We start from the raw sequence: 27,621 nt of genomic DNA, 5'->3' as shown, positions 1-27,621 counted from the left end.
TGATTGAATGCTGTGCTTGGGAAAGTAATGTTCTTCTACTGACAGATATTTACTGTTTGTCTTGAACTCCTGCGACATGCTTGTCTGTCTGTCTGCCGATTTGCTTATTTGTTATTGCTGTCTCACCACATCAGATTGCAGTTATTCACACCACTTGAGACAATTCAGCCCCGACGGAGAAGCCGGGGTGATTTCGCTCTCAACAACCCTGTCTCCCTTTCCACCTTGTTTGCAGAGTCCTATTGAAGACTTCCTTCCCTTTTAAGTCCTGTAGTCATCTAATGGTCAGAGTGTGTGCACCCAGACATCCTGAGTCACTTATGATGCGGGTTCCTTTCTGTGGGAACATTTGACCATGTGTGCTGTGATCGGTTGTTCATTGCTCATAAACAGTAGGAGCAGCCTGCTATGTAAAATAAACTACCCGCCACAACATGTCGCCGCTACCGTTAACTGGCGTGAAAACAACAACCACACTGCCAGATGAAAGGGCTGCAGTGGGGGGGGGGCTCACACACAACTGCTCTGTGCATGTGTGTGTGTGTGAGTGTGCCACTGTCGCTTTGATAGATAATCCTAGGACTCTTTGCAAAAGGGGTTGCCATCTAGCACATTAGTACAACTGTGGGGTGTGGGTGCGATGCAGAGCCTGTTCACAAAGCTGGTGTTATCTTCAGATGAAATAAGCAAACAGAAATGCTGCCCAGTCTGACTCCCAAGTGAACTGTTGGTGTCCTCCGCAGCCTGAAATAGACACTGAGAAGCTTCTGTTGAGAAAAATAAGATGCGATGTGAACTGAGAGCTGTGAGACTGTGTGACATGTACAGTTAAATGGGAGTTTACTGTCACTCTGTACAGCTCCGTAGGATGGGTGATGTCATTGGGCGATGCAGAGCAGCGTCTGGGGTGGTCATCGTCTATAAATATCATACCCGGGGTGTTCCTCCTCTCTGTTTTCTCTCACTCGCATACAGTATACAACAACCTTTTCACCTCAAGCATTCACCACGCTCTTGATTACGTGTGGTGTGTCTATTTCACATCCTCCACTGTCTGCCCTTGCTCTATCTATCTGCATTCCTCCTTGTGAGTTTCTTTCTTTTCTCTGCAAGGCACTGAGACATGGGTCTATTTGCTTGAATTTCTCATTTCCTGTTTGGGGTGTGTATCCAATCCCTTGTTCTCGTGCCCAGCACACATCAAACACTCGAGCTGCTCAAAATAAGAAAAAGAGACAGAAAAGGGGGGACAAGCGTATAAATGAGGGAATGATGGCTAATGTGAATGGGAGAAGTGTATGTGCGGTGGAGAATCATAATGAACATGAGTGGAAGGGAAAGTCCTGACTGATGACACAGACACATTGAAAAACAGAGAAAAATGAAAAAAAAAGGAAATGGTTAATTATTGTTATATCCCTGAATATGGCCAAAAAAGGCCAGACTCGAACCAACCGGTGAGTTCATACTGCCAGATCGTTTTTCATCCTAATCTAATTTTTAAGGAATCTGGGCCGCTTTTCGCTTCCCATAACAATTTGTTTTTATTTATTCTAATTATGTGTTTAAGTCAGTCATTTTCTAAATTTGCTTTAACAAGGCAGTGGTGCCAGTCGATCAGGAGGAGGTTGCTGGATATGAGCCATTTATGAAAAAACAAAAAACAAAACAAAACCCTTACCCTGAAACTAACAGCTAACAGTCTGCTTCACATTTCCACAGTTAAGAATTTATTCCATTCAGGCTGTGTGTGGGCTTACACTCAGGTATGGAGCTGTGGTTTCAGTGGCTAATGCAACTACTCTTACTGTATAACTTATAACAAATCAAACGGGTTTGTTTGATAGGTTGAAATGAGTGAGAATGAGTCGCAGTCATGCTCATGGTCTGTCTCACCGGCAAATATGATGTAAAACCAAACACCAAACTGCTTTTTCTTAGCAAAGTTACAGCGCTGAAATAAAAGTTAATGATGGAGGATGTGAGAGTCAACTGGACAAATGCGAGAAAGTTCATTCTTTTAAAAAGTTCTGTTTTGTTCTGTTTTCAATTGAAAAAAGCTTTTTTATTACAATCGAGTCTTTGTTTGTGGAAAGAAGTGTTTTTACAGCGGAAAAAAGGAGCAAATTGTTGACAGAAACTTCTCAAACCTCAGCCGCATAACCCACTTCTAGTAAATTCTGTTTGTCATTTAATCAAAACATGGATAAATCGAGCCAATAAAACTGGTATTCAGTCATTATAATCAAGTGTAGAAATTAAGAGAGCATCAGTCCCTATCTTTATAAAGTTACAACATAGAACTTTCATTTTATGTTGAATTTAGCACCCCCTGTGGACAAACGCAGTAGTGTTTGTTTCCTGAAATAACAATCACATTTCCCATGAGCACCATCTCCATCTTGTGTCATAAAGATCTTGGCTAGCATGTGCATTTGTTTTGGAAGTGAGTCAAAGAAAGAGGCAATTTATTTTTAAAGGCTTTTTTTCTTTTGTAAACACAGCTGTTTACAGGATGCATAGAGACGAGATGATGTATCTGTAGCTATGTAAGATTAATAATTGTGATATGATGATGGTGAAGCAAAGCTAACTTTGTTTTAGTACCGTTCATACACTGAGGTTACATGTAAGACTGCTTTCACACCAAATCCAGCAATGTGACACCTTCCTGCAGGGTTGTGCAGAGGTTTTTATTTGTGCTTTAGAACATAACCCCTGTGAAACAACATTGAATTTATCAGATTCACTCCTATGTTCTCGCCAGCGCCACTCGCTCTCTTCATTCGCTCTCTAGCTGCCTCAACCACTGCTGCTCTCTCTCACTGGTGTTCTCAGCTTGTTCGCACTCTTTCTTTTAAGCACGTCTTTTTTTTACTGAGTCAGGAAGCCGACAACAAGTCTAACTTTACTTTTAACATTATTAAAGGAAGAGAAATGTCCTCCTCTTTTCCAATGAATGTCTTTGTACTCTCTCATGCGACATAATGTAAAATGTAATGTAGACAAAGGTCTGCGTGCTGTAAAAAATTTCGTAGGATGCTATATCCAAAATCTAAGACTTTATCTAGTCTTATATCTCGATTTCGATATATCAATATACTGCTCATCTCTACATCAGAGGCCCTTGAGACCAGTTAAAAGTTCCTTATAGTAACTTTAACTATTGAATAACTTTGTAGTTGTCTAAAAGTTTCATATAAATGTACAAAACAGTATTTTCATTCAAATATTGTTAATCTGGATTGAGATTCTTATAAATTCACATATGCTCACAAGGATTTATACACTACAACTGATTTCTTTGGAGGCACTGACGGTAACAACCTTACTTAATACTTAAAACAGCCCTACAAGAAATGTAAACAGACTCCCAGCAAAATATAAACACAATTGCGTTCTATACTCTTCTCCAGTCCGCACCCCTACCCACCCTGTCTGCAATTCCAAGAAACACAGAAGCACACAGAGGAGGGTTTTTAAAGGCAGCAGCATTCTTTCTAGACAGGTATGCATCACATTTCTTTTTCCAATTACATGATATTTCCAACTCCTAACTCCCCTGCAATGCAAATAACTTCAGTGAACATGCACTGTGTCATTGCAGGATGTCGATTTACAAGCTAGCTGATGGGGGCATTCGTCAACACGGGGTTCCACCGGAGGGGGGGGGGGGGGGGATTGGAGATCCCTTTTGTAAGGCTGCTGTAAAATGTGAGCAATCCACGCGATTTGTGTATGACTCAAAGAAAGTGTTAGCAAAAAAAACAACTGTGGTTTCAAAGAGGAACCAAATGTCTCCCCAGCAAGCACTATCAAGATAGGGGGGGGGGGGGGGGATAAGAAATAGGAGGAAGGGTGGCGCTTCAGAGGATGAGTTTTCTTCCAATTTATCTTTAATTTAGCTTGAAGTTCTCTGCCCTGCCCGCTAGAAAAACATATGGTTCAAATAAGTACGACCCCCCACAGACCCTTGAAGCCAAACTTCTCTCATTAGTGAATTATTTGGACAGAGCAGAGCAAAGGAGGGGGAAACAGGACTCAAGTTGCAACTTCTACAGTATACTGGGTAGAGTCTGACATGAAAGTTAAGAGAGAGGTGGAGAGTTAAAGTAAAAAGTGGAGCGGGGGGGTGCTCAAAACACTCGCTATGCAACGGTTTTACATGCTACCAAATAATAAATAGTACGAAGGTCGGATCGGGCCTATGTAACATATACTCCACTCGCTCTGAGGCCTCATCATTCATTGGCTCCAGGCCCTGGAATGTCACTCACATTCCCTGTGACCTTCATCTGTCTCTTTCTCTGGTTGCTCATATATCTCCGCGCTCGTCCATTTGTGTTTGTTTTAACTTTCTCAGGACCCCTCAAAAGCCCACGCTCATGCATCGTACACCCAGGAGGACAGCAATTTCCCTCCACTATCCACCACGGCTTGCCAGATTTTCTCTACCTCTCTTCCTCCCACACTGTCTCTCCCACTCACTGTCTGCGTTTACTCTCATGTGGGGCTGAGGCCGTAACGTCAGCTGGTTCTCAGTCAGCCTCGTTGTGTGTTTTTTGTGTTTTTTCCCTTTTCTTCCTTTTAGCAGCTACTAGTAAAACTATCACAGCACCAGACAAGTTATGGCTCAGAGAAAGAGACGAGTCATAGGTAATCTTACTAAGGGAAAGTGAACTCACACTGTGGGGTTAGTAAGTGCTAGACCGGGGTCGTGGTGAGTCACCCAACTGTTTGGCCTCTTACTCTTGACTGCGGGATGTCGTTTGTGAGTCAGAGCAACAGACTGGACTGGGTTGTATCCTCTGTTTCACAAGCCTCTCTTAAATGTCTCTCTTTCTGTTGAACTTCTAACCCTAACTAAAACCCAAACCACAAACATATATCTCAAAAGGCTGCCCTTTTCCTCCTCTGGTACTGATGACAGACGTCCCTCTGGCCTCTCCTGACTCCACTGACCACATTGTGACCGTCAGCGCAGGGAGCGGAAAGGTGGCCGGCTCGGATGTGCTTCTGCTTAAGGTTTGCGTGATGTTTTTGCAAACCAGTTATTTGAAGGCTGGGTGCGTCAGATGCCATGTGTGAGTGAGTAAAGTTGTATACACAAGCACCTGTGCCATATTTGTCCCTTCATTGCCATGCCTGTGGTGGCCAGGGAGACCAACTGCTGCGTTCAGATGGCACGAAACATCCACTGCAGCATCCTTAAGTTTTGAGGTATCTGGAAGAAGACCAAAAGGAATCATGATCGCAGCTGTACTTTTATGTTAAACTGACTTACGTTTGAACTATTTTATTGAACTTCAAATTCTTAAAGATTAAATCCCATTTCCAGATAAAACCTGGAAAACTACACATGAATCAGTTGTCCTAATCTTTCACTAATGATTGGATTGTAACATATTACTCACCTTATAAACATTTTTCTTGGTTAACCTCATCGGCAGTCTAATGGTTGCCTGCAAACCCAAGCACTTATGCTGCTCAATTTCATGAGTGTTTCATGGGTATTTCAGTGAAGGTCTGTGTTGACCCCTGCTGGTTAATGAAGTGAAATCATTTTTCCTACTTGTTTTTTTTTTGGTACCATTTGCACTGAAATGTCATTATCAGTGTCTGTCTAGCTCATACATTATAAACACTAATCTCAAGTAACCAAATAAACAATCACATTTTATTTCAGTGTACAAATGGTGGAATTTTACAAGTAAAAGCCTATTTTAACAACGCTTACTGTTCAAATAATTAACTTTAAGTACAGTTGTCTTGGGGTTGTGGTTAGAATTTTCCTTGTTGATATTTTGAAGCGTTTGCACGAATTTGAGAGCAAAATATCCCTCTCGAAATATGTTTTAAGATCCAATTAAAAGTCATCCCAAATATATCAATGGGAGGATTCATACTTTTCAGCAGAAATGGAAGAAACCATTGGAACATCTTAGAGTTAAATTTGGAACTGAACTAACTGGGCACACGCTTGAAATATGACATTACGGGAATCTGACCTGTGTATGTGTTTCACTAGATGGTCTTTCATATTGTTTGAGTGCTGTGCTTCTCTCTTTACACTTATGGACCAGTCTTGTAAACTTGTGATTTTTTTTGTATGTTTTTGGAAAATTGAATAAAAAGTTTAAAAAAAAAGTCATCCTAAAACATTGTTACATAAACACACAGCATAAAAACATGTTCTAGAGATTCTATGTCATTATTACAAAAAAGAGCATTTGTTATCTATACTGGGAATAAATCTGCAAATAATGGAGTTGACAGGGTAATACCTATGTGTGACTCCTTTGATTTAGTCAGACAACACATATTTGTATGGGAGAGTAAATACCAGTGTTGGGGAGTAACAAGTTACAGTTACAGTTACTGAGAAAAAATGTGTAATTAAATGATAGTGTTGATGATTACAAAGGGGGTTACTGAAGTTTGACCTTTAAGATTTTGCTCAGCAGGGTTTTTTCCTCATTTTCTAATATTTAACATATTACTGAATACATATATTGCTGTTTTTAATTATTTAAAAAAATGTTTTTGGTAAATGAATGATGTGGGCTTATTTGGAGCACACATGGGCTTAAATGGTGTCACACTACCAATTAGGCCCATGCCAGACTTTTGGCTTTTTTCATCAAATATATTTATCTTATATTCCAAAATCTAAATGAACTAATGAATACATTTTCAAATTTGAGATAAATCTTGCTTTATAAGAAATGATCTCCCTTATAAATGAACTTAGATTTTGGTGCTTAATGGGAGCACTTACACTATACCAATTGAAAATATTTGTTAGAAAATTTGAAAAGTAATCAAATGTAATAAGTTACATTACTTTTATTAAGTAATTGAAATAGTTGCATTACTTATTACATTTTAAATAGAGTAACTTGATCTGTCCATTTATATTTAACAGGATTTATTATTTTTGAAGTGAGTGAGGGACTGATAAAACTGTGGCTGTAGTGTTTTTATATATAAAAACTCCATTCAGGAGAGAAGGGAGAAAGAAAAAAAACAAAAAAACTTTTTGCGACCTTTGCGACATCCGCCAATGGCGAAACAACTGGAAAACGGCAGTGAGAAGAAGATGGCGGAGGGAGGTAATGATGCAGAGCTATTCAAGGAGAAGGCGAATAAGTACTTTAAAGGTAAGCTGGCAACTCTGTCAAGGAAATGGCTTTTAGTCGACGGTTTTAAAATAGACAACCGTGTTACCATTGATCGCAGCGAGCAACATCAAGCCGTTGCTTGGCGCTTCAGTTGCTGAGCCGGTCGCTAAATGCATGCTAGGCTAATGTAGCAGCGAGCTAACTTCATTCATTGGATTACTGCATTGAATTAACAGCGGCGAGCTAACGAGGCTAAAACGGAGCTAGCAACAGCAGCGGTATTATCGCATGCCGTCACGCGTGTCAGTTATAGTGTCCTGCAGAATTTGCTCTAATTTTGGTTGTTTATTTGGATTATAACTCATTATTAATCTGACCCTGTGTTTTATTCAAACCTGTCTGTAGTTATTTTAGTGTAAGTTTACAAGTGAGGCGTGTGAGAAGCAGCCTCATTTTAACAGCACACACCTAACAGTCACTGTAATATTGGCTGTTTTACTAATATTTCTTATGCATTTACATCATTCTATTCGATGTGTGTTGCTGTATCTTGTTGGATGTTTGCCTATTTTTTAAATGAAGTCAGAAATCATTCAACATGACATTATAAAAAACCGTCAATAACGAAAGTAAAGTTTCCTGCGTATGTCCACTGTGTAAATTCTGCTTTTGAAGGCTTCTTAGTTTATTTAGAACTGCCATTAACCCACATGCTCTATCTAATGTTAAATACTGTCTATTTTGTCATGTCATAATACTTTTTAATGTTCTTGTTTACCACCATTTTACTTTTTATGTCCTAGTATATTGCATGCGTATTTCCTGTAAAATACCAACCCCTCATGTTCCCCCACATACTCATGCTTTATTCCACTTCAAATAAAGAAAGGCATCTTTCTATCTATCTATCCATCTGTCTATCTATCGATCATGGCAGCGATATTGGCAAGTGTTGCATCCCATGTGGCAGTGCAAGCCTTGTATGACTACACGCGGTTAGCATCGGCTATCTCCGTACAGTGTGCACACTTAATGGGATTAAAGGTAGTTTATAACTGTGTCTCATAACTTAATTTTCCACACTGAGCAAACTGTGCAGTGTCATGCATGCATAAGACAGATATTAGCGTGTGTGTGTGTGTAGCCTGGAGCTGACATGTTATATATATGTTAAAATTGTCAATATAGTAACATGAACCCAAATGTCATGAGGGGTTTTCATTATTGTAAAATTATTGTAAGTTTTCTCTCTAATACCAGCTTGCAATGACTCTTCTCAGAGGCCGTATCACACAACCTTACTGTGTAAACATGACTAAAACAACCAACTTATACAGAACTTGTCACGCTCTTTTTGAGATACTGAATGAGGCAAATTGCTGTTGTTATTTATTTGGGGATAGGATTATCTTAGGTGGTTCAAATACTTTGAATTCATAAAATATATAGTGTGTCCAGTTAATATTAGTTGAGCCTAAAGGGATGTTTTCCACTATATCATTTTATCAAATGTATTTAAGTTGCTGTGATTATAACATTTGGAGATAAAGTTAAGTTAATCTTTTAAAGAGGCTGTTAATCTATACATTGGCCAATAATGTTATAATATGTACTTAAAAAGCACATTTTTTACTATGTGGTTATCAAACACTTGATATGTATTAGAGGCAAGATATTTTACAGTTTAACTATATGTACGCATTAAACTTTAATTAAGAAAAAGGACACATATATATAAAATGCTGCCTATATAACTTCATCCGATAATATCAGTTAACCAATATATTGGTCTGGCTCTACTGGAAAATGTTTTGTGTGTTAACTTGAAGCAAGACTTAAACAATTAATTGATGGTTGTTATAAAGCTCCAGTATCACTCCAATAGGACATAAGTAATAAACCTTTGCTGTTTTCTATTTGAAATTTTATAAAACTGCTGATGGTCCTTGTCCAGTGAACATGTGACATGTTTTTTTGTGTGTTTTTTTCAGAGAAAGACTATGAAAATGCAATCAAGTACTACTCAGAGGCCGTGGAGCTCAATCCATCCAATGCCATCTACTACAGCAACCGAAGCCTGGCATACCTACGCACAGAGTGCTATGGCTATGCCCTGGCTGATGCTACAAAGGCCCTGGAGATAGACAAGAACTACATCAAGGGTTATTACCGCCGTGCCACCTCCAACATGGCACTGGGCAAGTTCAAAGCTGCACTGAAGGACTACGAGACGGTAAGAAATACAGCCTCTAGAACTGTAGGACATGAGAAATGTGCACAGTAGAGCTGATTTGTCCTGATTTTCTCAAAAAAACTAAAGAATGAGCTCTCCAGTTATCCATCTGTCACTGTGAGTTAGGCTCTTCATGTTGCCTTAACAGTCCAACGCAGGGATTATCCTTTAATCTAGTCACGATCATGCCAATTAGTCAAGTCTGAAGGCACTCATACCACCAGTAATTTGGTGTCTATTGTTCATCCTGTTCTCATATTAAGTAACATAAATATATCAGGGCTCTGGCAACAAAGACCTCTAAAGCTTTAGCTGTAGTCGCTGCAGTTTGTTGCACAAACCAAATCAAGCACCATGACAACAGAACATGAGACTTAATCCTTTTATGAAGCTATAGGAGGTTAAAAGAAGATTCATATGTATTTATAGATGTCTGAAATGTGTAGGACAGAGCAGTGTATGATTGTCAATAAGTCAGATTTAGATCATTTACAGCACACAGATACAACCAGATTATTTTTAATTCACTTGAAACTGTTTACATGATAAACTGAACCCCTAACATATTTTTTATTACTATTCACATGTTCTTTGCAGCTACAGTGGGTTTGCATTGCTGCCAGTTGATGATTAACCATTGTGTTTCATTTATGTGTAATTTCCCTGTTCTGGTTGATAGGTAGTGAGGGTTCGACCAAATGACAAGGATGCAAGGATGAAGTATCAGGAATGTAACAAGATTGTGAAACAGAAGGCTTTTGAGAGAGCCATCGCCAGCGACGAGATAAAGAAATCTGTTGTTGACTCTTTGGACATTGAAAGCATGAGTAAGTTTTCCCTGTTATCTGACACAAGCCCTATAAAACTAAAATCTATTGTAAAGCAATAAAAATGTGCCTTACAACAGACTTTAACTTTTTGCTGATTGGGTTAAACATTGTGTGACTCGTAAAACAGAAAGTAATGATAATGAAATGTACTCATTTGAAGTATTTGATTGTTCCTTCCCTGTACTTCTAATCTTTTATCTGATATTAAGATGATCTTATATTGCAGCGATCGAGGATGACTACGTAGGCCCTAAACTTGAAGATGGCAAGGTCACATTGAAGTTCATGAAGGAGATGATGGATTGGTTCAAAGACCAGAAGAAACTGCACAGAAAGTGTGCCTATCAGGTAAACATATTAGTTTAAGACACCTGTTGAAGGAAATGTACCTGAAATTAAACTCCCTTTTTTTTTGGTACTCTTTCAGATTTTGGTGCAAGTCAAAGATGTCCTATCGAAACTACCGAGTCTTGTTGAAATCTCAATAAAAGAGGTAAGGACTTATTAAAATGATCCTTATTTTATGTTCATATTTTAAACAGTCAATATGGTTAACTTGTGTTTGTGCTCTGTTTCTTTTCCACAGACAGAAAAAATAACAATTTGCGGTGACACCCACGGGCAATACTACGACCTTCTCAACATCTTCAACTTGAATGGCCTACCTTCAGAGACAAACCCCTATGTATCCTTTGTGCTTAAAGTCATTAAGTTAGTCAATTCACAACAGCTTATGAATACATGTTCAGTGCAGTGCTTGTTTCCTGTTTTGTATCTTCCGGTTATCAAAAAACAAAAAAAAACAACAGCGAAAAGCTTCAAACCCAGAATGTGTGCGGCATAGCACTTAACCACAGAAATGCAGCTGTTCAATGGGGACTTTGTCGATCGTGGTTCTTTCTCTCTTGAGGTCATTCTCACCCTCTTTGGCTTCAAGCTGCTCTTCCCCGACAACTTTCACTTGCTTAGAGGTGAGAACGCTCACTGTGTGCATGTGCTGTATCTGCAAATGTGAACTGAAATATATTATTATAAACATATTATTGTGTCACACTTTTCAAACTTAACACAACACCAATCTCATTTATCAGCCTTTGCATGTTCATCTTTTATGTGGTTTCTGCTGTTGAATTATAGACTTTGTATTTGTTTGTTGAGTTATTGAAATCATGCAGTAACTTACATTTATACCTGCAGGTAACCACGAGACAGACAACATGAACCAGATGTACGGATTTGAAGGGGAGGTCAAGGCCAAGTACACAGCCCAGATGTTCCAGCTGTTCAGCGAGGTCTTTCAGTGGCTGCCTCTCGCACAGTGTATGAACAACAAAGTACTGGTAAGCAGCAGCGGCGGCATTGTGAGCTTAAAGCAGTTATGAGGCTATGCAACTAATAGTGTCTAAGGTGCTGTTTACACTTGGTTTTAAAATGCTTCTGGATCAAAAGTGGACAGGGCTAAATACAAGTGTAAACCACCTGATCCGTACCATACCCGAGCACTATTGAAGAGGTGTGATTGTGCACAGTTCAGTTGGACTCAGGCGGTGTGTGCTAACCGTGATGTCATTGATGCAACTGATTCCAAATAAGCCACAAAGTAAGTAAAATTATGATCTCCATTGTGCTGTGCAAGAGCACTTTCTGCAACACATAAAAATTGCACTGCAATGACGTAAGCGCGCTCAGGCCTGGATCGTTATTGTTGCACAGGCCAGCGGAGGAGAGGGGAGGGGGGACAATCGTGCTCTGGCCTAGTGTGAGTATGCCCTTACACACATTCTGATCTGATCACCTACACCGCTTGCTGAGGTGATCTGGGACACATTTGACCACATATCTCTTGTAGTGTAAACACTAACATGTCCTGATGTGTCCTCAACAAGGACATAACAGGAAAATACATCATCAATCCAGCATGTGGTTGTGGTTTTGGTGACTGCATTACAATTCTTGAAAAAAATGAAAAAACCCTAATCTCAACACTTGGATTAGCCCATACATGTGCATTACTTCTTGAAACATTTTTATTTTCTTTGCTAGCTTGAGTGAAACAAATCTGGCACTTGTCTTGGGGACATACTGATATAATCACTGTGCACAGGACCCTTTCACCATCTAGCAGAAGTGATGTAGGCAGTAATGAAATCTGAACACAAGTGATCACAAGTGATGGACTCTTTGTGTACTCATGATAGACACAGGTGTGAACGGCGATGTCTCGGCTGTCCGCTCGTGTTCGGATCACCAAAACACTTTTTTAAAACAGTGTGAACAGGGTCTAATTGATGCCTTGTTTTTGCAGCTAGTTTTACCAGTGTTATATGTTTGGAATAGAGTAGAACCTCCTTAAATTTAATCTGTTGAATAAACTGAAAAAGAGACACAGAGACACAAAGAGATGTGTTACAGGTGAGAGGAAGGCACACAGTGTCTTTCAAGAGACCTTTACTAGACAGTTCAATTTCTGATAGATTATCAATCAATCGAACTTTATCTACGTAGCACCTTTCATACAGACTAGTGTAGTTCAAAGTGCTTAACAGTTTGACAAGTGACACAATTAAAAAAAAAAAAGAAAAGAAAACGTAATAATAATAATTTTAAAAGACAAAACTGGAGACCAATGCATGCAAAAGGAAATAAGAATGATTAAAATGCTTAACAATGTAAATGAAATAAGTAAAAATAAATAATTAAATAGATAAAAAATAATTAAATAAGCAGAATAAGACAAAAAAGCTAGACTAAAACTAGGTTAAGAGAGACTAAAAGACAAAAGAAATAGACAAATAAAATTGGTAAGAAGATAAAACGAGAGTTACGGATGTAACTGCAGTTCTATGAATCCTGGATGACCGCCAGAGGTGGTGCTCAAAGCACTGGATATCTCGTGCATGCATGGGTCAAGTACATATACCAACAAAAGTCACCTGTGACCCTCACGTGATCCGACAGGTAATAAATTCCGGTGTCACCTGAGGATCTGTTCCACTGGAATCTTTTCGCAAACCCACCAAAATTTCGAGTGACTGAATGCTCTGGTGGTCATCCAGGATAGAACCGTAGTTACATTCGTAACTCTTGTTCTATTTCATCCCTCATGACCGGCAAAAACAACACAACACAAAACTACAGAACTAGCTGCGTCTAATAAACGGCTAGCAATACACAGACACAAAAAAAAGACGTATCTCGCAGCAAAAACAGTAGCTGTGGCCACAAACACGAAGCCGAACGCTGACGCGAGCACTGCTGCCAACACCTCGGCTCGTTACTTAGGCTCAGATACCTGCTAATCCCGCGTTGTTCTGGACGAACAGCTCATCACAGCCTGTGGAGGGCGAATGAAGTGTCTGCGGCACGGATCACCGGGGTCGCGAGGCTGCCAGCGACGACTGTCCAACACTGCAAGAACAACGATCAGATGCGACCATACGTGCAAGCGAGAAGATGAAAAGGAACAGATCCTCAGGTGACAGCGGAATTTATTACCTGTCGGATCACATGAGGGTCACAGGTGACTTTGTTGGTATATGTACTCGACCCGTGCATGCACAAGATGGAGATATTCAGTGCTTTAAGCACCGGTCAGGAGGGATGAAATAGAACTATAGAATGATAATAATAAAGTTGACCAAAAAAATTATTAATTAATTAATTTTAAAAAACTGAAAACATCAAAAACAAGCACAATAGAATAAAATAGAATAAGACTATAAACTATTAAATGATTAATCAAAAGCCAAGATGAATAGGTTCTCTTTAGATTATTTGATTATGATTATAATTTATGTGCATCTTGTTATTGTGTGTTATTAATGGGATATTTTGCAGCCTTTAATGTCACAGGAAGTTAAATATTTTCTATTATACACACGCACATCCTAATCAGATTCTCTATCTCAGGTAATGCACGGGGGACTGTTCAGTGAAGATGGCGTCACATTGGAAGACCTCAGGAAGATTGAAAGGAACAGACAGCCTCCAGACTCAGGTAGGGGTTAGGTCAGACTCTGTGTTTCTCCATCTGTATAAAACTGCTCTCTAAGCAACCATCTGCCGAAAAGAAGACGGGAACATTTTAACACCTTCCTCCGCTCTTTCACAGGTCCCATGTGTGACCTCCTCTGGTCAGATCCACAGCCTCAGGTCAGCTAACACCCACCCAACCCCATTTTTAGTTTGTGTTAGATGAACATTTAGTCAATTTCTCTTCTGAATTTATAATGAATTAATTAGTCTATCTTTATATCCTCATCAACAGAATGGCCGGTCAATCAGCAAGCGAGGGGTGAGCTGCCAGTTTGGGCCAGACGTGACAGAGCGCTTCCTGGAACAGAACAAGCTGGACTTCATCATTCGTAGTCATGAGGTCAAAGCTGAGGGATATGAGGTCACTCACTCAGGGAAGTGCATCACCGTGTTCTCAGCACCCAACTACTGGTAAATCGCATCTGCTAACTTAAAAAACGTTGAGTCAGCTGTTACTAAGACTGGTCCACTTTAACTTGTTGTGTTCTGTCCTCCACCAGTGATCAGATGGGAAACAAAGGAGCTTATATCCACCTCAGGGGATCTGACCTCAAGCCAGAATTTCACCAGTTCACTGCTGTGGTGAGTATGCTGTACTCTGAAGTGGCAACTAGGTTGTGTGTTAGTGGAGTTTTATTGAAAGTAATGGATGTGTAGTCATTGTAAGTGTTTTGGGGAATACTCATTAATTATAAATATTAATGACAAGTTTTGGAATTGGTCTTTTTAGTTTAAAGATGTTCTTTTTTGTATGAAATGTTTTTATTATAATTTTTGTCATCATGACTGTTGATTTTGGTAATAATTGATTCAAGAGCTGTAAGGGTTACATTGTGTTTCCTCTATGCACAAGCTATCTTTGGCTTTTATCCTGATCTGAGTCATTTAATCCAGAGTCTGATCTGATACTACTAAATCTAATACTACCTATATTTACCTAAATGTAGTTTTGTTTAAAATGTATCCTAAATATTAAGTTAATAGGTGTACCTACATTCATGAAACCATATTTTTCACAGAATAACTTGATCCAAATACTGAAGGTCCTCTTTCAAAATTATTAAGTTTTTAAGTCTACATTTTTTGCTATGATATGAATGAAGGTAGGTATATTTGTTGAGCATATTTCTCCCTAAAAATATTTTTTACCAGAGAAGACTTATCACGGTTTGAATTTTAGGAGCTACAAAAACAGTCGGCTCATGATTGCACATTAGTGTCTTTCACAGCTACAGAGAGAGCAGCCATGTTTAATTTAGCCTTTTTCATCAAGTTACCCACAGAATTTATGTGAATGAGTGACAGCTCATATTATAATATAATAATAATAATATAATTATAAACTTTGTTTATAAAGCACCTTTCATACAAGGGATGTGGCTCAAAGTGCTTTACAGAGATAGTAAAAATACAAAACTATTAAACAGCAAATATACAGATTAAAGTAAACATAGATGATATGTAAAAAAAAAAACAACACATTTATTAAAAATAAGTTGAAATGACATGAATTAAAAGCCTTATTAAATGTGTTTTCGGCTGTTGTTAAAACATGTTCACAGAGCTCACATCTCTTATAGCTTTAGGTGGAGTATTGCATAATGTAGGAGCATAATTAAATAAAGCTACATATAGTTTTAAAAAAGGTTTTATAACAAAAGTAGATATACACAGATATATCATGTTCAAGCAGAGATGAGAAGCTACAGAAGTCTGCTAACCTCACTTCTTTCTAACTCCACACTCCCTTCTTTTTTAAACTTGAAGTCTTCAGCCCCAAGTGGTGACATTTGAAGCACCCTCTGGTAAAATCTTTGTAGTTCCTCTTAATGTAAAAAGTTATCATAAATAACTGCCATGATGACAGAAACAATTAACAGGGGTTGTAAAAAGTACTACTCCAGCTATTAGTTGGGGAAGTAAACTTTGTTTAAGTTTGATTTAATTGGGCTGGTCATCTTGCAAAGCTTTTAAGAAGCTTGTTGAAGTGTAATCTAATGTTTATTTTCCTCTCACCCTTGTTTACAGCCTCATCCGAATGTCAAGCCCATGGCGTATGCCAACACGCTAATGCAGTTGGGGATGATGTAGAAGCCACACTAGTCTGTCTGCGACACTGACGACCTCCCATCTGACCTGAACCATCCCAGTCACCTCACTCCCTCCAGTGCTCGGACATGCTCTCATTCATGCTTAGCCTAAGGAATCCCTCTCCCCGACAAACTTCCGCTAGTTGTTTGCAGATCATACGTGTAGTTCAGATGGGAAGAGATCACTTAGACCAACCCAGTCCAGAACTGGGTACATTCTTTTCATGTTACCAGTTAAAACTGGAAAATCCCAATTCACGTTCCACTTTGCCCCATCAATGTATTGCATCACTGGGAAAAAGAAACCAATCCCTGAGTCTCCTTGGAGCTGCTTGGTTTTTAAATATTTGATATACTCAGCAGATGGGATCGACTAGCTGGTATGTACCAAAGATCTGTAATAAAAAAAAGATTGTTCAGTTTTTACAAGGAGCGACTTGTGACTCTGAAACCTAACATTGTACTGTTGTTGGCCTGTGTACACAGCTTAAAGCATTGTGAAATGGGTAGAGCAGCATGTCTATCAGTGTTTCTCAAACCATCCTACAGTATGTTTTTTCTCCTTTTTTTATTTTACAGGAATACAAAAAATAATTACATGTATGATCCCAGTCTCCAAAAAAAAAAGAAAAAAGAAAAAAAAGAGAGATTGGCTCTTGGTACACTCTGAAAGGTGCTGTTTGCCATTAGTGGTGTATTTAGGTAGTCCAGTCATGTAGATGGTAACATGTATTTTGCACTGCTGCACTGCTTCCCGCTGAGGAAGATACTGCTGCTCTCCATATTTTCATCCTCGACAGTCATTGTGCCACTCACCCGGCAGCTCCCGCACAGTCTCCTTTCCAAACTCGCTTTGGTGTAAGGCAAACACTGATGGCACTCGAGTCTCCAATACATGTTCAATTATCGGTGACCCCCATCCCCTACTTCCCCCATATGTGGATTTCTTCAGTACACAAACGTCCAAGATGCAATCCTGTCTTGAAACGCACAGCTGCATTGTCCAGTGACCCTCAACTTTTTAGATAAAATACACTGATGTGTATGTATATATACTGTATCATTTATCGAGATTCCGTGTAATGTTTGGAGAAAAATTATTGAATAAAAAAATCCAGTCCAGTGATTTTAGAAAGAAGTTTTTATCTTTATTTATGTCACTGATGGTGTCCTCTTGTTGGGGGAATTTTGACATTTTGGCTATCTATAAAAGACAATTATTTACTTATTCACAAAAAGACAAAAAAAAAGCCTCCCTCCGGTCAAAAATATGCTTTCCTTGTACCTATGAAGAATGATGTATGTGCAGAGTTTGACACCAGAAGGCTGCTCTGTGCTTATTGAACATCATATTTTAAAAGGGATATTTCTAATGAGCATGATTTGTGTCATCACAACTCATTTGAAGACGATCCTGACCCAATATTCAATTTAAAGAAGTGTGATGTGAAAACTTAAAACCTCTTTAAATCACAAACACTGAGAATGAATTTAAAAGTGTATTAGGAGACAATTGGTGTCAAACTTCTGAAATCACATATTTGCATGTTCACAGGTTCTGGAGGTTTTAACAATGGAGGAAGATTAGATGTTTAATAATTGTAGTAGATTTGAAGAATTTTAACAAAATAATTGAACCTTTTTTGTGTGGTTAAATCATATCATATATTAAAATGATATTATGGTTCAAATTATTAGAGGAGATAGATTATATTGGGACAATAATTCAAGCTGGGAATTTGACTCCATTCCAGGCCACCCTTGTTTTACACACCACCAGACCTCTAATTTTGTAGGCTAACACTATTTGTTGATCTAACAGTTAAAAGAATAGTTATAAATTTGGCACTGTGCAGTCAACAATTGCACATAGCACACTCTACATGTTCAGCTTTGTGCTTTTAAGTGGTATTTGAAAGTTCCTGCTCTGTGTCTGACTCTGAACTGTTCTCCAGTTCTGCAGGAGCAACTGTAGCATTAGTGCTTCTGCTTCCTTCTCCATGTTTGCAAGGGAAAACCCAAGCATAGGTCATATTTCTCAGTTCGGCCAACAATTGCTGTTTTTTCTATTCTAGAGATTTATTTATTAGCTGTCACTATCCTCCACACCATAACAACAATAAGCAGTATTGGTGAATAACTAGTTACATGTAATGGTGTTATGTAATTTGATTGCAAAATAAATGTAACTGTAATCTGTTACAATAACTGAGAAACAAGTGTAATTAAACTACACTGAAAATGTTGGGGGTTACAAAGGAAGTTACATCTGAAAGCAGACCTTTAAGATTTAGCTCAGGAGGGTTTTTTTTCTCATTTTTTAATATTGAACATGTTACTGAATACATATATTGGCGTTTTTTAATTATTTGAAATCAATATATTTTTATATTTTGTAAATTAATCATGAAATGAGCTTATTTAGAGAATACATGGACTTAAATGGTGTCACAGTACCAGTGAAATAGTTACATCACTTATTACATTTTGAATAGGATAACTAGTAATCTAAAATATTTCCAAAGTAACCTTCCCAACCCTGAAAATAAGAGACAGCAACTTCAAATCACACAGTATCAATAAAACAAGAAAACGAAATATATCTAAGCCATATCATAATCAGCTTTATAAGCCACATAGCTGTAATGTCTTTTATTATTGTGCACTACGGAAGAGAAACAGAGAAATCCAGCATGACAGTCGCATCTATTTGACATCACACAGTCTGAACAGCTGATCGTCTTTCGTCAGCTATGCGCCACGCGTTGACAACACACAGCACGAGTTTCACCTTGTTGTTGGAGCAGCCAGCTGCACACACACGGAGACAGATAACAAACAGTAACAACAAGCCCTGAGACTCTACCTGAGGACTCACCTGAGATGCCAAAATACTGTTCAGCCCCGAACTGTAAGAGCGACTCCGGCAGCGGCAGCGACAGGAGGAGCTTTTACAAGTAAGCTGCTTTTTATTGAACAAGTGTTTTAGCTGATTCATTAATGCTGCTGCTGGGATGAGCGTCATCTCACTTTAAGCAACATCTTTTACATATGTGCCTACTCAAATAAGTCGAAGCAGTCATTAAATATCAGTATCTGTTGTTTTTTTTGACGATTCACACATTCTCGACTTATTTTGACCTTTGAAACTGTCTCATTTCTTCTGATTAGATCATCATTTGTGGTAGAACGTCCTTAAATTGAGTTTTTATAGAGAAGCAAGCATTTATTTAAGTATATGCATAAATATAATTGTTACTATTTCTGAGAGAGGTGCACTTCTCAGTTGTAATACGTGGATTTGTCGAGCAATACAGGAAGCTGGACTGTAATGATGATGTCATCTTAACACCGGCGTAGCTGATTCACAGGACAGGAATAACAGCTCTCAACATGAGTCAGTGTGTGTGTGTGTGTGTGTGTGTGTGTGGGGGGGTTATCTTTAAAAAAGATAAGTTTACATTAAGATTAAACGCAATACACACAGTGCTAAGAACGCCTGTCTACTATATTAAACTGCTTTATTGGGAACACCTGTGCTATGTGATGCAATGTAATACGCAGCTCTGCCATACATCCTGCTTTTATGAAGCTTATACATTGCCAGAAAAGTAATGATTCCACTTTTATGTGTATTTTTGAGGTCATATTGGCTAGTGCACGTACAACAGGGTGCATACAGTCATTGGCCACTTCATTAGGTACTTCTGTGCCACACAAAAAAAGTGAAATGATCTTGTTAAAATCCTTTTTAAAAGTCTACTACAGTCAATCAATCATTATAGAGAGTCTATAAATATGCAAATATACAGTCACTGGTCTCTTTATTAGGTACATTTGTGTAATCTAATTCATATCAATACAACACACAATACTCTGCCTATAAATTCTACATTTATTCATTTTAATTTTTTTGTTGAAGAAAGGTGATCATTTACTTAATGTTGTCGTACTAAGTGATGATGGTGTAGTACTGGGGTGCATTGTATTGAAAAATGACCCTAATATTTTCCTCCTCATGTATGTTTATGTAGTGGACAAAATATTAGACAAGATAATAAGATAATCTTTTTTTAGTCCCACAATGGGGAAATGTAAAGCATTATAGCAGCAAGTGGATAGTAAAAATAGAAAAATAAAGGACGTATAACAAGCAATATGAACAATAGGAAATAAAAATAGTAACAGTATGTTGGCACACCATTCAATATACACTCACTTGCTTCTTTATTAGATACACCTGTGTAATCTAATTCAATCCAGTACAACAGCTCTGCTTTAAATTCTACATTTTTGAAGTTTATACATTTCTAGTTTTTATTGACATTGTCAAAAAAGTGATTTTTACTATTTGTTCATATTGCTTGTTATACTTGTTATTCATTGTTCTTTATTTTTTTATTTTTGCTATTCACTTTGCTGCTGTAACACTTTAAATTGAACCATCATGGGTCTAAAAAAGGATCATTATCTTATGTTATGTAATATTTTGTCCACTCCATTAGTATGAGGAGGGCGAAATATTGGGGTTACTTTTCAATATAATGCACTCCGCTACAACCTCAATCATCAACATAAAGTTAAAAAAAAAATCAACTTTTTGACATTGTCAACAAAAAATGAAGATGTATTATCTTTGTAAATGTATAATTACTGACAGAGCTGTTGTACTGGATTGTATTACATTGCACAAGTGTTCCCAATAAAATGGGCGGTGAGAGTAAACAGACCAGCTATGCAAAGTATTAGAAACACGTCTCTACATGAATGCCAGCTCATAAAACACTCTAGCTGGATCACATTACATTTAACAGCGTTTAATTACTCAAGCCAAAATGTGATGAGTCTACAGTGTCATGAATAAGCAGCACAGTGTACATTCTGCTTTATGGTTATTTTTTCCTTCTTCTAATTAAATTGTATACACATTTTACATTTGGAGGAAGTGCGACCAGTGTCTCACATCTGGAGTCTTTTCTCCCAGGTTCCCTCTACAGGAACCGGACCGGCTGCAGCAGTGGCTCAGGAACATGGGACGTGAGAACTGGATCCCGTCTCGACACCAGTACATCTGCCACGAGCATTTTGCGCCTTCGTGCTTTAAAGTGCGATGGGGCATTCGTTACCTCGAGAGCGATGCAGTGCCCACTGTCTTCCAGAAGGCTGAGGTAAAGCAAAAAGGAGCTTAATGCTGTCTGATTCTGATTCAGAAAGTTTGACTCCTCACAACATGAGACATTTTGAAGGAGTTATGGGTGTAGGATGGGTTAGTGGTCTTTGTACAGTTTACCCACAGAATATCCCTTTTTCAAGACCCCGTAGTTCTTGAATATTTGTGTGTGAATGTTTGAATACATCTTGTGTAATTTTTCCAGTATTAAATTACTTTCAATTGATTAATTGGACAAACATTTGTATTTGTGACACAATCATTATGAGGAGTTTGTTAATATTTGCAGATTCATCGATTCAACATGGATGTAGAAGACTAAAGACTAAAACGTTACAATATTTCTCGTCGAAGTGAATATTGTCTTGCGAAGCTATAATTAAGGGGCGCACCAAAAAACCCCAAAACCTTTCAAATAATGTACGGTAATTACATTTCTGAACAAATAACCTATTATCACGTTATTGGTCGTTATTCATTATCAGCTCCTGTTATTACATTTGTAAAGGATTTTTTTTATTCCTAGCCAATGATGTAATAACTTCTTACATTATTGGCAAAAAGTTATAAAGTTATTGGTTCAGAAATTGTATTACGTCATCGGCTTTATTACATTAAAAACAGGCAAAATGATTACGCTACCGGTCGTTATTACCTTATTGGCTGCTACATTCTCCTTTAGTAAATTGTGCAGATCTTACATCAGACAGCAAAGAGTTACTGAAATGTTAAAAATCATATTCGTACCAGAGCGCAATTCAAACATTTCTTTGCTTCTTTTACTCTTTAAACTGCTCAAAGTTGACCTGTGGACACAAATCATGTTACTTGTGTTTTGATGAACTCACACTTCACCTGCTTTTTTTTTTTTTCTTTCTAGAAACGGAAAGCCACGGATCTCACTGAGAAGAAACCAAAAGTGCTTCGAGCCAACAACAGTAATCAAAGCGTAACAGTGTTGGATGACAGGACGGTGACTAATGACGCCGTAGATGCAGAAAGCGTGTTGCATACGGTGCACCTGTATGAGATCACTGTCGACTCAGCGCAGCAGGGTGAAACCAGCCCAGTGGAGTCGAGCGACGTTGAAGAACCTGATAGATCTCTGCAGACAGACATGAATCATCAATGGGCTTCTGTAAATGGTTTCAACGCTGGGGCAAACTTCCCGTTAACTTTGATCCAGTCAGTAGATGATCTAAGTGACAACGGTGAGAACACAGAGGTGGTGGTGATGTCTGAATGTTCTGCTGGTGAGAGCCAAGAGGAGCTCATGAATGGGATCACCGCTGCCATTTTAACGCAGGGCCAGCGGCTGGTGATGAATGACTCCACACTCGGCTGCACAGATGCGACCTCTCTCTGCGTTGAAGATATAACTTACACAACGGAGGATTTCTCCGACATCCTAGAAGGCCACGAAACGCAAGTCATCGCCTACTTTGAGAAAATACCAAACGTTTTTCCCTCCGAAACCTCTCAGTTCACGCTCTCCCCAGAGACCGTGCTGTCGTCGGCTCTGAGCTCAAAGCCCATTACGTCTACTCTGCCTATAGTGTCCAAACATGTGTCACCGTCGCCCACGTCCCTGGTCCTCACTGTGGAAAGGCTTGACACGGAGGGGGAGGAGGGAGACAGCTACTGCATGCCAGAGGAGGACGGCACAGAGAGACAGGACCACCAGCTGGAGGAGCACTGGTGAGCGTCGACTCTCAATTTCAAACACGTGTCCGTTTTTATATAAATCCAAACATTTATGGAGAATCTTCTTTTTTTTATGCAAGGTTGAAGATGATGCTGGGTTAAATATTAGATAGAGAGTTAATTAAGCAGCCTATGAAGATGCAGCACACAGTCAATACTTAAAAATCAATATTAGACATTTGACTTTAAATTACTAAGGTGCACTTAAATAGTCATGCTTTCTTTCTCATATCCGTCATTCTGTTTTCCTCACATACAGGCTGCATGATAATAACTGAAACAATAGTCTTATTTTTTTTTAAAGAATTTTAAATCATGATATTCATCCATCCTTTGTGTTTTAATAAGTTTTAATGCACTTTTAACTTTTCAACAAAATCTGCCTCAATAACACTGAATTCAATAAGCCAACAACAGTGTAAATAAAAGTGTAAATTACGCCTGATAGTTTAATTTGAGGGACAAACTTATTGGGGTTGGACTGCTGTACAATTAGTTATACACCTCTGCCCCACACACACTTTTTCCTCATCAGGAATCTTACTAACCACTTGTTATCCCAAAACATCATTCAATTCCATTTTTGGTTAAAGGCAGAATGAGAAGGATTTCCCTAACACAAACAATGTATAGATCAGGGTTATTATATAAAACCTATGGTCATGAGTTTTGGGTAGTGACCGAAAGAACAAGGTTGCGGGTACAAGCGGCCGAAATGAGCTTCCTCCGTAGGGTGGCTGGGCTCTCTCTTAGAGATAGGGTGAGAAGCTCAGTTATCTGGAGGGAGTTCGGAGTAGACCCGCTGCTCCTCCGCACCGAGAGGTAGGAGACCCCGGGGAAGACCCAGAACACGCTGGAGAGACTATGTCTCTCGGCTGGCCTGGGAACGCCTCGGGAAGAGCTGGACGAAGTGACTGACTTCTTATTGATGCTTTAGTACAGCATTCACCTTTTTTTACCATTTCCCCATAAACAGCTACCATAAGAACAGTCTGAGTAAGGAGCAGCTGGAAGCGATCGTGGCCGAGCTGCAGAAAAAGGTGAAAGTGCTGCAGCAGCGACACCGCCGCCACCTGGAGAAGCTTCTGGGCCTGGAGAACACAGTGAGCCAGCTGAGACAAAACAACCTGCTGAACGAAGAGCGACTGCAGCTGTTGGAGAGGGTGAGGAGCTAGAGGGGGTTGACGTGAATCAAGTCCAGATTTATGTTGAAATAAATCTTCTAGCTGCTTTTACTCAAGTTTCTTTTAGATGTGGGTGTTACTCTACATATATTTGGGAAATCATTTGTTTTGTGCGTCTTCTGTAAATCATCTAATTTAAAAAAAGAATTATTCCCTGCATTCACTCTTTCCTGTCTCATCCTCCTCCTCATCCTCCTCAGGCTTACATACAGACCAGTGCAGCAGTGTCAGATGCCGATGAGACTGTGGCCATCATCTATGAGGAAGATGACGGTGCATATTTGTACACTCCACTGCTGAATGAGGCAGAGGAAATGCTGTGAGGTGTCTAAAAAAATCTATAGATATGTGTCTAATACTGTTGAAAACAAAATGCTACCTAATTTAGTTTTTTTTTCCTTTTTCTAATAACTGAATGAAATCTGTGTATAAAATGCAGGAGTTTGGTGGTTGATATGCTGTTTAACTTTGCACAAATACTGAGGAGTAATTTAGGACAATGTTGAATGTGTTTTTTTAAGGTTTTCACTCTTCTTCTTTCCTCCAACCACTTTTCATTTGACTTACTGAAGTATTTTTTAGTTTGTAAGAATGTACATATGAAATTAAAAATAACTTCTATATGGGCTTTGGGCTGAATTTCTAAAGTTACCAAAGATTATTGAGCCAGCAGTAATATAAGAAAGAGTTTGAGTTAATCTCCTTATTGTTTGTCTCATTAGCGCCCATTTTTGCTACTACCCCCTCCTTGATATGTTAAATTACTGAAGCAACACCTACCAACCTAAAATCTACTGAAAGTAATCTAATGGTTTTGGGAAATATTTATGAATGACCTGCATAGCATGTAGCTACCATAGACTGTATAAGGAAAGCAGAAGAAAAATGATTGAGCCAGCAGTGATATAGGAGTTTGATTTAATCGTCTTCGCTGACAGTTTTTGACCTTCGCTCCTTCAGTAGCAACAAAGAAAATAAGTCATTAGACTCTGGTTTATCTCTTGGCTCACAGTTAGGGGGTTGCAGGTCTGATTCATGGACGTTTCAGCTCTTATTTCCAAGTCACACTGACCATGTTGCTGCACAGTGATAATTCAACAGTGACAGAAAGCAGCTGAATCAAGCTCAACAGTTTGTTCAGCTCACGTCTCCAAAAGTAGGTTTACTACTACGGTTTCTGCCCTATAGATTAATCAAATGTAAAAAAACAACAACTATATAAATAGTAATTGTGATTATACAGTAGTTGTGAAGACCAATATTTTTTCTACGTAGTGAATTATCGAAGAAATCCAGGAAATCTAACTACGCGTCATGGCAACGCGGACCGTAAGGGCTGTGATTGGTCAAAGCGCCTGTTCCTCTGGCAGTTGCTTTATTTATTAATAATGAACAAAAAGTATTTGTTTTCTGTTATTAGCGTACATAGCGCAATGCTACACGCTACTGTGACCGGGAGATAAACAAGGATACACATAGAGACTCCTCTGAAACCACATACACACACACACACACACACACACACACCCTAGCTGCTAGCAACACGTTCCCTCGACGCAGAACTTCGAAAGGACAACGATGACGTGGGTCCGCATAAATAATAAAGCTAAGTACGACATGTGCTTCTCCCCCTTCCTAGCCAGTAGAGAGAACGTGGTTGTATTATAAATTGAATCTGGAGTCTAATATGAAGTTTAACTGAGGAGTTTATACACACATGAAAAAGGGAACAGTACACATCCTTTTATGAAAGTTGGACTAGCCAATGATGACATCATCTAATTTGCTGCAAGGTTTTTCCCTTTTTGGGTGGTAATAGAGGCCGTCAAGGTTAACTATATTGTGGATGTGTGAAAAACTGGATCGGAACAACAGGAAGCAGCGAAGTAAAGAGAAGATGAGGGGAAAAGACTTGACATGAAAGGAGGAGCTGGACCAGAGCAAGTCTTACTGCACCGTACCCTGCACTTTGTTAGAGTAGGCTACCCATTATTATCCTTTATCCATTATTAGTTGTAATTCATAGCTAAAACAGGCATTTAGTGCTGGCAAAACCCCATACATGTAGGACTTTATTAGGTATATGAAAATATGTGGCTGCTCTCCTCCCAAATAACATTGTTCAGCAGTGTTCATTGGTGTTTGATGAAAGCTGGTTTTAAATGACAAATTTTGTATGATTGCACTAATTTGTAAGGTTGTTGTGTTGTTTTAATGCAGAAAAATGAACAAATTGAGCTAAGAAACAACTTAATAAAAACACACATATATATATATATCTAAAAGTGTACCATGGGGATTGAAATGACAATTAATATTTCAGGGTGGGTATGACTAACACTGTTGTAGATATGAGGAGAGCTTGGATGACTGGATGAAGATTGGCTTTTCTCAGAAAGAGGATACCGTTGTGACGTCATCCACATAACAGTAAAACTGTTCAATTAAACACATTTCCATTTTTCAACACAAAACAAAGTTTTAGGGTTATAAAAAGAACAGCTTGTGTAGCTTCTTCAATGTGGGGATGAAACAAGTGGAGACGAGTCCCGTCAGCTGTTGATTTACTCTGCAGGACACCACCATGAAGCCCTTGAGTTCATATTAACTGATTCACCTATAGACATGTTTTGCCCTCCATCAGAGGGTTCAAAGGTCAGGGCCAGCTACACAGAAGCACACCAGGATATGCTGTGAGATTCACTGTTACTCTAAGACTTGTATGCAGGATCAATAAAAAACACACAATACCTAAAGATCCTCAAGATCCTCCTCAAGCGATGAGCTGTCTCCACACAACTTCCTGTATGACATCATCAACAGCTGGCACTGAAGATAATGTAGATCCATCCATTTATTTCTGTTCAGCAGTCCAGGCGTGTCTTTAAATCTAAATTAAATGTTTTCTAAGTAATTCAATCATAACAACGGATGGTACACCCTCTCAGTCAGTCGGTCTGATTGCTTTGGATGTACTAATTACTGTTTCTTCCTCATTTTGCAGAAGACTTTAAAGGCCACATTTGATTTTCAGCAGTAGCTCTCGCAGCTCTTCTCATCATCCCTTCCTCCTCCTCCTCCTCTTCCTCCTCCTCCTCCTCCTCCATCATGTTTATGAGTGGGGATGTAGCAGTAGGTCTTCAGCTGTCTGGCTCCCAGCGGATCCTGGTGGTTGGTGTAGGCGTGAGGAATGGGCAGCTGAGAGAGAGGAGGAGAAGGAGAAAGGTGAGGCTGGGCGGAGAGGCGGCTGTTGT

General features: G+C 38.9%; 2 protein-coding genes across 2 annotated transcripts; both read left to right on the top strand.

The window, feature by feature from the left end:
• The first annotated feature begins 7,063 nt into the window (after positions 1–7,063).
• Positions 7,064–17,435, top strand: ppp5c (protein phosphatase 5, catalytic subunit). Its single transcript, XM_053321142.1, has 13 exons — positions 7,064–7,160; positions 9,113–9,354; positions 10,034–10,181; positions 10,411–10,532; positions 10,612–10,677; positions 10,771–10,869; positions 11,050–11,155; positions 11,382–11,524; positions 14,094–14,181; positions 14,296–14,336; positions 14,452–14,630; positions 14,720–14,801; positions 16,248–17,435. Exons 1-13 carry the CDS (start codon positions 7,064–7,066, stop codon positions 16,308–16,310), a joined length of 1,476 nt encoding a protein of 491 aa, XP_053177117.1. The 3' UTR covers positions 16,311–17,435.
• A 1,671-nt stretch (positions 17,436–19,106) lies between these two features.
• On the top strand, positions 19,107–24,931 carry LOC128360162 (THAP domain-containing protein 5-like). The gene is made up of 5 exons (XM_053320527.1): positions 19,107–19,266; positions 21,294–21,477; positions 22,360–23,177; positions 24,160–24,346; positions 24,568–24,931. The coding sequence occupies exons 1-5, from the start codon at positions 19,193–19,195 to the stop codon at positions 24,688–24,690; spliced, it is 1,386 nt and encodes a 461-aa protein (XP_053176502.1). The 5' UTR covers positions 19,107–19,192; the 3' UTR covers positions 24,691–24,931.
• The last annotated feature ends 2,690 nt before the right edge of the window (positions 24,932–27,621 follow it).

The sequence above is a fragment of the Scomber japonicus genome, chromosome 6 (genome assembly GCF_027409825.1).
Source record: "Scomber japonicus isolate fScoJap1 chromosome 6, fScoJap1.pri, whole genome shotgun sequence".
NCBI lineage: Eukaryota > Metazoa > Chordata > Actinopteri > Scombriformes > Scombridae > Scomber > Scomber japonicus.
The sequence above is the reverse complement of the archived record's forward strand: the minus strand, read 5'-3'. Positions and strand labels throughout refer to the sequence as shown.

What these genes read in the sequence shown, in the direction of transcription:
- ppp5c (XM_053321142.1), top strand. Translation starts at nt 7,064, where the DNA reads ATGGCGAAACAACTGGAAAACGGCAGTGAGAAGAAGATGGCGGAGGGA. An exon ending in CAACTTTCACTTGCTTAGAG is followed by an intron (nt 11,156 to 11,381) that starts GTGAGAACGCTC and finishes TTATACCTGCAG; the next exon opens with GTAACCACGAGACAGACAAC. An exon ending in CAGACAGCCTCCAGACTCAG is followed by an intron (nt 14,182 to 14,295) that starts GTAGGGGTTAGG and finishes GCTCTTTCACAG; the next exon opens with GTCCCATGTGTGACCTCCTC.
- LOC128360162 (XM_053320527.1), top strand. Translation starts at nt 19,193, where the DNA reads ATGCCAAAATACTGTTCAGCCCCGAACTGTAAGAGCGACTCCGGCAGC. An exon ending in CACCAGCTGGAGGAGCACTG is followed by an intron (nt 23,178 to 24,159) that starts GTGAGCGTCGAC and finishes CCCCATAAACAG; the next exon opens with CTACCATAAGAACAGTCTGA. An exon ending in GACTGCAGCTGTTGGAGAGG is followed by an intron (nt 24,347 to 24,567) that starts GTGAGGAGCTAG and finishes CATCCTCCTCAG; the next exon opens with GCTTACATACAGACCAGTGC.